The following is a 14,378-nucleotide window of genomic DNA, read 5'->3' as shown; positions in this document are numbered from 1 at the left end:
AGAGAGAGAGAGAGAGAGAGAGAGAGAGAGAGAGAGAAAGAGAGAGAAAGAGAGAGAAACAAGATGCAACTGGAGACTATACACGAAGGCCACTAAAAAAGTTCCCTCTTTGTTATGTCTCTGAACCCACATATCGTTCTCCACACTAAGATGAACAGGTTGAAGAATGGAGAAGAAATCGGAGATCATGGCCTCCGCTTAGTCAAAAATATTATCTCCATATAAGATCCCAATAATTTTTCCCCTCAACCCATTTACCTAACTCTCCCACTTTCTTGTCCTGCGCTTGGGAGATGGTAAAAAGCCTATGAAACCTTTGTGACAGGGAACATCTCTAATCTGAAGTTCGTGTCAATAGGAGGTTTGATTACCAAGTATAGAGTGCAACGTAAGAGGAGGTGAATTAGGTTTTAAGACCTTTTCGGTTATTTTAGAGATGTTATGGATCTTTTTATTTTTTCGAAGATAAGATAATCAAATGAATGCTAAAGTAGGAAAAATAAAGTACAATAAGTAAATTAACACAAGGATATATCTTGGTTTTCTTTTTCAAACAAAGGTAGTCAATTCCCCTCACATCCCGTGAGAGATTTTACTATGTTAGATCTTTGTACAGACCTTACACGAAGACCTCTCTTACAATCTTCTAAAATAAACATCAATCTATGTTGGAATTTGAATCAAACCAATCCAACAGACCTTTTTCAACAAATAGAAAGAACACAACTTTCTATTTGCAAACACCTGTAGAAAGTACAATCACTTTTCTTACAAACAATGTCACCACATATTTGGTGAACAAATACGAATTATATGAATACAACTTTAAATAATCTTTTTAACTTGGCTTGAATTTCAAGATATAACAATTTTGATCTTCTCTTCCACTTGAATATAATTTAAGAATATATATATATATATATATATATATATATATATATATATATATATATATATATATATATATATATAATCAGGAGTGTTCAATGTGTTTAAGAAACTTTTATCTGATGTATGAAATTTATGCACACAAACTTTTTGTCAAAAAGATATGAACAAATAGAAATAGTAGATGAATTATTTGAAAAATAAGATGGGAAGAGGTGATTTGAAGAATGAAAAATTCTTCAATTTATAAGTTACAAGATACCTCTATAAATTAGTAACAATGTTTGAGAAAATGATCATGAGAACTTGCAATGTTTTGGAAAAGTATCATGATCCATTGTGATGAAGAGGTATGGTATTGATTTAGAATTTTTTTTCATATGTTATAGAGGTAAATCGATTTACTTAAGAATGTAAATCTATTGACCTATCCTTAATGTTTAAAAGTTTTAAGAAAACTAGTAAAGGACCCGTGCATTCGCACGGGTCACGCAAAGTCGATTTAAACAATAAATAAATATATAATGATGGTTAATAAATATATATAAAAGATACACAAATTAAAAATAAAAAACATTTGAAATTATAATTGTCAAATAAATATTAATTTAATCTAGTTAGAAATATATACTTTAGTAGAAAAAATAAATAAAATAATTAAGTAGTCATCTACCCGTGCGTTTGCACACATCATACAATATAGTTGTAATCTATCGTGAGTAGTCATCTATCCGTGCGTTCGCACGTATTGCACAATATTATAAATAATAAATAAATATAATATATGTGATTATATTTATTTGATTTGGTAACAGGTACCAATCTTTTTTGTCCAAATTTTATTTATTGTCACTCATACCCCTATCTTATTATAAGCATTTGAAATCTTTTTACTTATTTTAAATAAAAATTTCAATATATTTAATAGATTTATTTTTTCAAAAATATCAATTATAGGTTAATATGTACATATAAAAAATAAAGGAAATAATTAAGTATTTATCTATCACAATTGTAAATAAATATAATATAATGATGGTTAAAAATGTAAATAAAATATATACACATTAAGTAGCTTTGTCCCGTAGCTTTGTCCCGTCGAAAAATAAAGAAAAATAAAGAAAAAAATTAAGAAATCATTTACCCGTGCTTCACACGGTTCATACAATGTCATTATAAATAGTAAATTAATATAATATAGTGATGGTTAAAAATGTATATAAAATACAAAAAGAATAACAATTTTTTTATTTAAGAAATTATGTATTCATCAATCCTAATTGTTTGATGTTAAATGTAATTTTATAAGTAGTTTCGGTCAATTGAAAAATGTATGTTTTTCATAAGAAATTTATGTATTTATACATCATAATTGTATCATGTTTTTTTTTTGTAAAAAAAAAAATATTAATAGCAATTTTTTTTAGTATAAATATTAAATTTATCATAAAAAATTGCTAACATTTTTTTGATAATTGAAGTTTTTAATATCTTTTATTATACTTTAATAGTATCTTTAATTATAATTAATATATTATATATATTTTTAAAAATAACATAAAAAAATAAATAATGTTCATAGATAAAACTATATTTAGTATTATTATATAGTATTATTGTTAGTAGTTTAGATTAATGAAGCAATTCTGACAATAAGTTAATTATTTGATTTATTGATCAATAAATAATTCATTAAAATATATAATTATTTGGTAATTATTTAATTATTTGATTTATTGATCAATAAATAATTCATTCAAATAAAAAAAATTAAACAACAACATTGATTATAATAAATAATAAAATTAAATAATTATATTGGCCGTTAAAAATTTATTCATTCTATAATTTTCATTATATAATTTTCTAGGTCTTCAATTATCTCAAGGTACTAAGGTACTGTATGGAAGGTAGAGATAAATATATTCTAATTAAAAAAGATGATTAATATTTTATTGAAAAAAATTAGTTATTTTTTTAATAAATAAATAATATTAAAAATATTCATTTCATTGATATAACTTCAAATAAAAAAAATTAAACAACAACAATGATTATGATAAAATAATAAAATTAAATGATTAATATTGGATGAAGCTAACAAACTGTAGTGAATAAATAAATGTAGGCCAAACGAAACAATTATTAATAGTGGTTGTCTTGCCTATAATAATCGGTTGATATCTGAATGGATGCTTGATAAGCAAGAGTATAACAATTTTTGAATAACAATTGAAGGGAAGGTGATTAATATGATTGCATATATAAAACCACAATGAAAGAGAATAGTGAAGTATTGCAAATAGCAAAATTAAAAAAATTGGAACATAACACAATGCAGTTGGATTGAAAATCGTTGAATCATCTTGGAATTTGAAGATTTTACGGTAAAAGAGGTGTGTAGGTTTCCCAAGAAGTTGTGGGGGCAGGTCATAATGAATTTGGTTTTATCAATACGTTAATGAATGGTTTGCAATAAATAAAATTATTAAAATAGGCTTAAAAGATATAATAGGTTTTTTTAGTAAAACTTATAATAGGTAATTATGGTACTACCTCTTAATGATTACTTTGAAAATAAATATACTATCCTAAAATTTAAGAAATTTTATATTATAGGCTTTTTATATATTTTACCTGTAATATATTAGTTGACATAGTATATTTTTATTTGTAATTGAATTCGGGAAAAAAATAAAATTTATGTAATTGAAATGAATATTATAATTAAAAAAATTATTTAATATTATATTAAATAATTATTTCTCTTAATTTTTTTACAAATAAGATAGTTATTTTATAATAAAGAGTAAGCTTTTTAAAAAATGGACTCTCTCTTTTCATATATATTTTAGAATATTTTTTTTACAAATAAGATGGTTATTTCATAAATAGATTGTTTTATCATTTTTTTAAGATAAATTTTGTTTATTTAGGTCTCATTTACCATTACCCATAAATTTATTATGGGTATAATGAATTTATTACAATAAATATATTTATTATAATAAATATATTTACCATTACCCATATTAAAAGTAAACTAATATAATTTTATAATTAGTATTAAACAAAAACTATACTGACAAATGCAATAAAAAGATATGACACAAAAGGATCTCACTCTATTTAATACAAAATAAATATATCATTATTGACCCCATATCACATAGATAAATAATATTATGATAGTAGTTATTATAAGAGTAGATGAATAATTTCTTAAAAAACAGTAACAATTGCAAATATTAAAAAAAGACTGATTAATTATTATCACCTAAAACTACATATTCCCAATGATATTTTCTTAAAATTTTCTATAAAATGAATTTAGCCTTGTTGATACAACTAATAATTACCTACAATTACCTATAAAATAAATTATTATCACCTAAACTCAATCACAACTAATTAAAAAAGACGATTAATTATTATCACCTACAACTAATACATACCTCTATTGGGTCATTTGAAGGGCATGAATTGATTTATTATAACAATCAATTAATAGATTTACTATAAATGCTCTCATTTTTTGTGAATATCATAGGTTATTATAATAGTAAATGTCATAGTTAAAAATAAATATATTTTCTTTTCTTAAATAAATATTATAATTACAATTACTAAAAGTTCAGATTTTAATTTGCATATATATATATATATATATATATATATATATATATATATATATATATATATATATATATATATATAGTATTAAGTTATTATGTCAAATTACAAATATTATTTTATAATTCATTAGTTATTTTGTTGTTTTGTAATTTAGAGAGTTGTGTTGAAAACCTATTAACTTAAATATATTTAGTCTTCCTATCACAATATAGCCATAATAAATAAAAAATAAAATAAAGATAATAATAATTTGAAGGGTTGTGAATGTAAGAGAATGATTGCAAAATGACGTTGGAATTGGTTTATGCACATGAAATAAAAAAAAAAAAAAACATAATAATAATTTGAAGGGTTGTGAATGTAAGAGAATGATTGCAAAATGGCGTTGGAATTGGTTTATGCACATGAAACGTGATGGTGAGCCGCCAAAAACGCATTGGAAGTGGAATAGTTCAACATTTTTTTTTACTAATATTTTTTTCACGTGAATAACAACAATGAGGGTATCAATTGTAAGTGCCCTCATTAAATGTGATATTTCAAACTTCTCAATTATCAATAGTTATTGTATTTTATTATTTTGATTATTTTAGTTTAATTATTTAAAACTACTAATGGGAAATATAATAATTAAAATTGAGAATAATTATCTATAATCAACTAAATACAACTTCTAGATAATAATAAATTCTACCTGTTTTCACATAGACAAATTATACACTTCAAAATAAATAATAGTGAAAACTACTCAAGACAAAATTGAATTGAATAGTAAGAAATTAATCAATTGTATAAAAAAATAATTATTAATTAAAATTATTAAAGTATTATTAATTAATAAGTTAATAAAGTAAATTAAAATTATTAAAGTATTATAGGTAATGCATATCCAATTATGAAAGTCAAAACTACATGCAGTTTCCAATGAACTTATAGCATTATAGATGAAATTATGAAATTATTCTTACCAAGATCTTTTGGCTTAAGTGTTATATGTAGATTAAAGGATAACGCATGTGTGTTGGAAATTGTAAGCAATAGTTGTTTCATATGAATAGTAATAATAGTGCATGCAAAAGAAACGGTTGACAGCCATACCATAGCATTACTGCATAGATCTCAATGTAATACTAAATCAACAAAATATCTTTAACCAACTTTGTAAGCAACATATCAATATAATTATTTAGAATGAATTGGAACTGATAGAACTGGGAAAGAGAGGGAATTAACAGGAAATTAGGACTTTATTAAATTAGAAATGCAAAAAAAACTTAAATAGTCTAATATTTTCAATACAAAAAATTATAAGATAAAAAAAGAGAAACAAAGATAGAATGACATAGTAGTGAAAATCATACATCTCACCATAAAAATAAATAAACAATTAAATCATTCTACTTGTGTGTATATCAAACAGAGTAATGGAAAAAACAATCTGGAGTGATATAAACAAAAACCACAATGCTCCCCTCCTGATTCAAAAACTATTTTCTGTCAAAAAAAATAATCAAACCTTTAGCAAACACCACTATATAAAGTTCAACTCTTTCCTTAAAAAAAAATCATAACTTTTTTAAACAATGTCTACAGAGGAAAAACATACGGGTAACAATCAATTTTGAAAAATATAAGTAATTTGGGAACTCAAAAATCTTATAAAGAATGTTAATTTAAAATAAAATAATATATATGTATTGGAAACAATAAAGTAGAAATAAATCAAATTATTAATTGAAATCAAATAGCTTAAATATGGTGATATTTCATACATATATTATTAAACTCACATTAATACTAATTCAAATTATTCCATGAGTAAGTGTTGAACACTTACTCCAAGATTCAACTCAATTTGAATTAAGAATATTATTGTTGCAATAATTACATAATTGTGCAATATTAATTAATATTAATATATATTATTCACTTGAAATATATAATAGAAATAAATGTAATAATAATAATAATAGTAATAAAAATTCTTATATTAATATAAATAAAAATTCTATTTTTAAATTATTTAATTATGAAATTATATATGCAAAAATATATTATGCATCTATTTTCTTATAAATATTTAGTGCATACTAAAATAAATCAAATAAAAATAAATTTGAGTTTTTCATTAAAAAAATTGTGTTTTCGATACATCATAATTGTCTCATGTTTTTGGTTGAAACAAATATTATATCAACTTTTAGTATAAATGTTACCATCTAAATTCACCTATTTAAAAAGCATATATTTCTTTTTAAATAATTTATTATTATCGTTTTTCATTTTATAAGTTATTTGTTTATTATTTTTGTATTTTATTAATATTTAAAAAAAAAGTGAATTCTTATTTACCCATCATAAAAAGTTGGGTAGAGATACCCTTAGTGTAAAATGTTTTGGAAACAAAAAAAAAATACTATTTAATACTACCTCTGTTCCTTTTTATAAGAGACAAGTCATTTTTTAGGTTCATTGAATAACTAATGTATTTGGTCTCTTTATAGACTAGATACATTGATTATTCAATGAATCTAAAAAGTGAAATTTCTCTTATAAAAAGGAACGGAGGTAGTAATTAATTAAGTATGACAAAATTAAATGATGCAATGTGATTGGTGGAATGTACACTACCCAACTTTTTGTGATGGGTAGAGAAGTTGTACCCTTAAAAAAAATCAAAAATGGTAATGATTACTAAAAAAATCATAATAATTAATAGTTTATAAAAAAAATTAATGCTATTTACAACCTTTAAAGTTAGTGAAAATATGCCAATTATGCTACTTAGGAAGACACGACACTACTATCATCCCTTAAATATATGTATCAATTTTAAAAACTCCAAAATTAAATACTATTAATAATAATAATCCATTTACATTAGAAAATGCAAAGAATGTTGATATCAATAATTACAGTTAATTTTGAATTTTAAGGTAAGGAATCGCTTACCAATGTAAAATTTGCCTTTGAAATATTTTTTTTGGAATTTGATAAATACTATCTATTATTTGTTTCGGAAAAAACATGTTAAAGAAAATATTAAAAATATTCCAAAATTTAAATCAATTTGAATTAAGAAAATTAATGTTGTGATAATTACATAATCGCGCAATATTAATCACATGAAATTACATTTATATTACAAAAATAAACACAAAAAGTATAAGAATAAGCAATACTACATATTTTCACGAAACACCATTCTTTTATTTATTTATGTTTTTATGAAATCTCTATTAAAAATCACTTAAAATAATCAAAAATAATATCTTAATAAAAAAAGTATGAACTAATAACATGCTCTCATTTATGTGAAAACAAATAATTCCTCTTCTTTCAAAATCTTCCATCTTCCATTCCACCTGTATATTACTGTATATTAATACCTGTAAAAAAACAATAATAAAAAATTGACATGTTAAAGGAGTGAAAATAATGAAGATCTTTTATAAAAAGATTAGAAAATAATACATACTATAATTAAATAAAATGTAATTATACAATAAGAAAATTAAATTAATGAAAAAAAAAAGTAGCATTGGTGCCATTTTAGATTATAGTGTGCTTGATTATATGCATTTAGATGGTTAAAGTACACTTCTTCTATCATTACACAGCAACATAGATAAAGTTTTTGCTTCTAATTTTTTATACCAAAAAGAATATCGGAAAAATGGTGTTTATTTGCTTTCTCTTACGCTAATTTATTTGTTTTTCCTCAAAAACTCCCAAAACTTCCTTTCTCATCCCAAAATAACGCAATGAAAAAATAAATTTCTGCAAAATCAAAAACCAATCATCACGGTTACATTCTCCATTTTTTTATGAAATAAAACCCAGAAATTTAAAGCTTGAATCAGTAATAAAAAAATGAAAAGGGAAAAAACAGAAACCTTCATCGGCGACTTTAAACGGCGACAATGTTGGACCTGCGGATCTGAGCGGCGGAAGGGATGTGCGACACGGTTGTAGACGGCGGAAGTTGATGTAGACTGAGCAACTTCTAAAAAATAAAATACCAAGAATTCATTATTATGAAAAATCAATAAAAAAAAGCAGATTATTGATAAAAAAAGTTAGAAATGAAAAAATAATGAGGTAAAGGAAGATGAAAAGAAACCCTCTGTTTGATATAAAAGAGAGTTAGATATATTTGATTAAGAGAATGAATTTAAAGATGGAGGAAAGGAATTGGAAAGGGTTGTGGTTCAAATTCGTGATATTTCAAATGCTTGGAATATTGGAAGGAACTGTTGAAGAGAATGATAGACAACTTTGTTGAAGAGAATAAATTTATAGATGGAGAGAAAGAATTTGAAGAGACTGTAATGGGTTGTAATTTAGGGTTTGCAGGTTGAAATCAAAAGCCATAATATATAGAGATCATTGACAGAAAGTTACAGGGTTTTTCAGAAACCAAAGTTAAAAAGCGTGGAAGAGGTTTTACTGTATTCAAGAAAGTTTTCCACAATTCCAATACAAAGCTGTCACGACAGTATTAATGATGTAAAAGAAAATGGACAATTGAAAGGTTATTAAATGATGAAAAAATTTATTCATTAATGAAAGTATTAAAAGGAGATACAATTACCGCTATGTCCCCGAATATCACCTTCAAATTGGTGATTATAGGGACATTGAAAGAATTTCATATGTCATGTACTTTATTATATTAAAAGTAGATAAACTAAGTTAATCGGTTGATTTGGAATGGTTAATTGATTCACATAAGCCAAAATAGAATGGTAACTCAATTTACTCAAGAGGTAAATTGACTGACCTCTCTTGACTAACCTCTGTCGAACTTGTCGAACCACGAAGCTACCCTCCGATCTAATAGAACTCGATCCAATATTCCACATCTAAGTTAAAGACCACATATTCTCCCGGTTTATAATGTCAACCAAGAGGAAAATGACCACTTATTCTCTCGGTTTATAATGTCAACCAAGAGGAAAAATCCTCACAACATTATTTTCAAAAACACAACATGAACTCTCGTTAACTTTTACATTTCACGAAAATTGATTGAGACGTAACGAAAGAAGCACATTCTTCATCTTCTCTGTTTAACGAACGAAACACCATCTTACATAAACAAGCAAAGCACCATTTCTTCATCTTCTCTTCTAAACCAAATTCGAAAACATCAATTATTCGCTAAACCAAACTCGAAAACACTATTTCTTCACTAAACCAAACTCCATCTTCTCTTCTCCCATTCGAACTAAGCAAGAAAAGATGGAAGAATACTCGAACGAAACTCAAAAAGAAAACTTGAACGAAACTAAACTTATTTATTTGACTTTGTCATCTTATTTTATGTACGTAAATACTTTCTCCATACATACAATAATAATATTGTAATGAGATATTTAAGGTTTAATGTTATTGTTGTTAAGATTGAAGATTTAATATTATCGTTGTTGTTATTACTCATACTCATATTTATTTTTGCAGATTTTTACTCTATATAAATACTACCTCCGGTCCTATTTATAAGAAAAGATTCTTTTTTCAGATACATTGAATAAATAATGTATCAGAACAATATGTTGTCCAGATACATTATTTATTCAATGTATCTAAAAAAGGAATCTTTTCTTATAAATAGGACCAGAGGGAGTATTTATTTGGAGAGGCTAGTGTGTATCCAATTACCATCCTTTATGACAAATAATAGTATACTACTCCCTTTGGTCCCATTTATAAGAAAATATTTTCTTCTTAGATACATTGAATAAATAATGTATCTGGACAACAAACTGTCTGGATACATTATTTATTCAATGTATCTAATAAGAGAATCTTTTCTTATAAATGGGATCGGAGATACTGTACTAGATTTAAACTTTTTTAGAAAAAAATGCGGGATCTTATAAAAAGGGAAGGGATCAAAGAGTGACTGAGTGGAGCAGCAGCTTTTGGTTTTGGAAAATTTACCATCTTTGAACAATTTTAGGGAAATAAGTGTCAGTTGTGGGAATAGACCAAAAGAGCTTCACTGTTGTGATTAGTTGATAGTGCGGTGATGTAATCTAAAAAGCACACTGCACACCCACCAATGTCATGAAAAACAAGTTACAGCACCCCAGTGACCATATACTAGTACATAGATATATGAGAACTGCTTAACTAATTTTTCTTTTATTGAATCAAACTAATAAGTGCTTTAAAAAGTACTTAAAGAAATTATAAATTAAAAGTATTAGTATTCAAAATAACAATAGTTAAATTTGTAAAAAAATGATTTAGTATTCTCCAAAATACATTTTTTTATATGTGTAGCTTTCTTAACCAAGCTCCTAAAAACATATTCATTACCATTTTTCTTTTAGAAAATGTTAGCTTAATGAAATTTAGTAAGAATAAAAATTGGTTATAAAATTTTGATAAATAATTTATTATATAAATTTTAACTTAATATTAAATTTTAAAATATAAATATTCAATAAGTAAGTAGATATTAAAACTTATATATAAGTTTTGAAATACAAAACTTATATATTCATATAGAGGTTGGAGGAATGTGTACACACTACAAGAAAATTGACTTGACTTCTTGTGATACTCAAAAAGTGTCACTAAAAGTCAATAATCCGTAGGTAAAAGTCTTGCAGACATTGAGTGACGCCCACCCTTAGCGTCAATTATAAGGGGGTGTAGTGCTACGGTAAATTATAAGGGGGTGTAGTGCTACGGTATAACAAGTGTCACGATAGCTTTTAGCTACGGGCAAATATTTACCTGAATGTCACTATATCATAGGTTAGTGTTATAAATATTTCTATTTTTACCTACAGCCTTTGTTTTAATAGGTGTCACTAGAACTCTGTTAAATAATATTTTTTAGTTTACCAAAATATAATAAAATTATAAATTAATTTTTTTTATAATTGAAGAATATAATATTAAAATTCAATTACTTGGTAAAAATTTTTACAATACATTTTCTATTATTTCAATTTAAATATGACAAATTAACTTAATAATAAAATTAAACTATTATATCAATTTCAATTAAATTCAAATATTTCAATATAGTAACAAAGAATTTCAACTACATTTTCTTATTTTCTGTTCGAATAAGTATAACTAGAAAGACCACTATTTTGTATGAATCTAATCAATGACCAAGTAAAATATTCAAGAGGATTCAACATAAGCACCAGAAGCACCAGCTTAATTTAGTGTAAACCCACGGGAAACGGTCCACCAGAAGCACCAGCTTTATTTAGTGTAAACCCAGAAGCACAAGCTTTTCCCAAAGGTTCAACATAATCAAGAGGATTTGTAACCATCAGGCTCGAAAGCATTGATGGAGTCCACCCGACAGAAGTAGTATGTTAACTACTCAGTGATTCAAGCTGGTGAAGTCAGCGAGAGTCTTACGAATGCGACCAAGATTTTCCTGAAACAGAGGCATATGCAAGAACATAAAGAACTGGTACACACTAAATTAATTCGAAACAGAAATTGCTAATATGCATAAATTATTTCGGACAGAAGTAACATATACCCGAGCAATCCTAATTCGAAACAGCTGCACAAGAAGGGACCATGTAATTGACAAGATCGAAACAGCAGCACATTAAAATGGACAGAAGTAACATATACCCGAGCGAAATTGTTCTGCCACATCCATTAAAATCATGCATTGATGCATGAAGTGTTCATTTATAAGGATCCACAAAAAGGACTGCAACAAAACAGTGTTGATAGGTGTCATTCACTGCTTTTATGTTAAAGAAAAAATTGTAGTTAAGACCGACTGCAATTCGCACTCAGCAAAAGCTTTTACAAAGCTGCAACCATTTTTTAAAACCTTATGATAACATGTCAAATGGAAACCATTTAATAAACACAGAAAAACAATGGCGTTACCCAGTCATGAGCTCCGCGAGCCTCCTTCAACCCATATGTTAGACCTGAATATAATCCTGCAGCCACTCCTGCAATTCAAAATAATATCTAAGGGTTAAACTTCATGTTCACAAAAGGTAATTATTTTGTCTCCAAAAATGTTTACTATTTCCAATTTCATAATCATCAGATAATATGCGATTTAGAATTTAGAATTAACACAAACAAGAGCAATTAGAAAAGGAAAATTCTTAGAAATGAGGTTCTGCTTAACATAACTTTTCAAAACCGTAAAAATTATCTCCACATGTAAACATATTTCCAGACCATATTTTATTGATACAAGACTCTTAACAAAAATGATAGACAGTAAAATAACTAAAAGTTACTATTAATCATTGAAAAATTGACAAAATGAAGCATATATGTATAATGTAAGTAAAAGGAATATTTCATTACCCCATTGTAAGGACTCTTTCCCAGCATTAATCACCTGATAATGAAAGAAAAAAAAACAACACAATTAACAGAAAACACCACTCAATTAATATGATATAAGACTCATCTTAATTGTGGCATTATATCAAACGTGTCAAGTTCAGTTGTTTGTTCACCACTATATAAAGCCAACATGCTTAATTTAGAGGGAGAAGTGTAACCAACTCACCATAGCCTCAAGAGATTTGTTACTGGTCTCTCCTAAATACACAAAACCAAAACCAAAAAGTTATGTTAATATTTTCCTAACTTACATAAACCCTAACAAATGAGTGTGGCATGGATGATGGATGTATACCTCTAAGTCCCAGCAAACGGCGTTTTCCAGCGGCTGATCCATCCGAAGAAGCTTTAACGCCATTGTTATCGGTTCTGGTACCTAAAAACAACACATTACAATAATAACAATGAAGCAAGCTTGCATGCAAGTTATGTATGATAAATATAATAAAAATTATGAAATGAATTAAGATGAGGAAGTGTTAAGAAACCGTCAATGGCTGAGAAATAAGCATTGCGAGAAACGGCTTGAACGACTCCGATTCCGGCAGCTTTGACGAAGCTTTCGGCGATGCGGTTAACGAGAGGATGGCCGAGATCAAAGAGGCATTTTTTGTCGAAGTTACAGAGTTCGTCAAGCTTGGTATGAGTTTCAACCTCACTGCTTGTGTTCAAGTTCATTTTCTTCTTTGATTTGATTCTCTGGGAGAAATGCGATTCGATTTGTGTTTTTAAAGAACTTCTTAAGATAGTGCAAATATAGTAATGGTACATAAATTCTAGTTTGAGTAGAGTAACCCGTGCAGCATCTTACATGACAGTCATCATGCAGTAGTGATTGAGAGCTCGAGTTTAGCTACGCAAGGTAGTATAGAACAAAGGCAAGGTTCGGGAATGAAGGGTTGAAGATGGCTGAAACTTCAAGACTAAATAATCTGCAAGATGCAGTCAAACAAGTCATCACTCACATGCCTGCACTCAAACTGAGAATGTTAGGTAGAGCAGGAAAGTGTGTGGCAGGCAAAGCGTCCAACAATGGTGTTAGAAGTTGCACCTGGGACCTGCCGAAAGAAGTAGCTGCCAAATAGGAAGGTCATGGTCAGATCAGGTACTTTGTGATTCTTTAAGTGATTTACTATAGCAAAAATAACTTGGATATTGTTAAGGAACTCTCACTCAAAGCTCTAGCTATGAAATGCATTTTCACTGAACCATTTCCAATAAATGGCATCACTCATAAAACACTAATCTCCAGCTTATTCTTAGGCAATAACAGACATCTTACTTGAATTTTCCAAAATTAGTATAAAATCCGTAAAAGGAAAGCTAATAAATCTTATCTATATCAGTAAAAGCTAAAAAGTTACATGGATTTGCCAAAATTAGTACAAGATCAATATGAGGGTTACGAGCGGCAACAACCAGTACAAGGCAGCCTCCTAGAGATTCTCCTACGAGATATATGGGCCTATTTGGTGAACGCTGATACT

General features: G+C 26.8%; 1 protein-coding gene across 3 annotated transcripts; it reads right to left on the bottom strand.

Moving 5' to 3' along the window:
* Positions 1 to 11,776: 11,776 nt before the first annotated feature.
* Positions 11,777 to 13,645, bottom strand: LOC131647367 (outer envelope pore protein 16-2, chloroplastic-like). Of its 3 annotated transcripts, none has more exons than XR_009297807.1 (7): positions 13,380 to 13,645; positions 13,187 to 13,267; positions 13,058 to 13,089; positions 12,850 to 12,883; positions 12,412 to 12,479; positions 12,047 to 12,226; positions 11,818 to 11,938 (listed from the first exon to the last, which is right to left on the bottom strand). XR_009297807.1 is itself a non-coding variant. In XM_058917265.1 (7 exons), exons 1-7 carry the CDS (start codon positions 13,567 to 13,569, stop codon positions 11,916 to 11,918), a joined length of 510 nt encoding a protein of 169 aa, XP_058773248.1. In that variant the 5' UTR covers positions 13,570 to 13,645; the 3' UTR covers positions 11,901 to 11,915. The 3 variants fall into 3 exon arrangements, 2 of the variants coding, with proteins under 2 accessions (XP_058773249.1, XP_058773248.1); XM_058917265.1 differs by having other exon boundaries at positions 11,901 to 11,938; positions 12,145 to 12,226; XM_058917266.1 differs by lacking the exon at positions 12,047 to 12,226 and having other exon boundaries at positions 11,777 to 11,938.
* Positions 13,646 to 14,378: the final 733 nt, after the last annotated feature.

Source organism: Vicia villosa, linkage group LG2, assembly GCF_029867415.1.
Source record: "Vicia villosa cultivar HV-30 ecotype Madison, WI linkage group LG2, Vvil1.0, whole genome shotgun sequence".
In the NCBI taxonomy this organism is placed as follows: Eukaryota; Viridiplantae; Streptophyta; class Magnoliopsida; order Fabales; family Fabaceae; genus Vicia; species Vicia villosa.
This window is presented reverse-complemented; position numbering and strand designations above follow the sequence as displayed.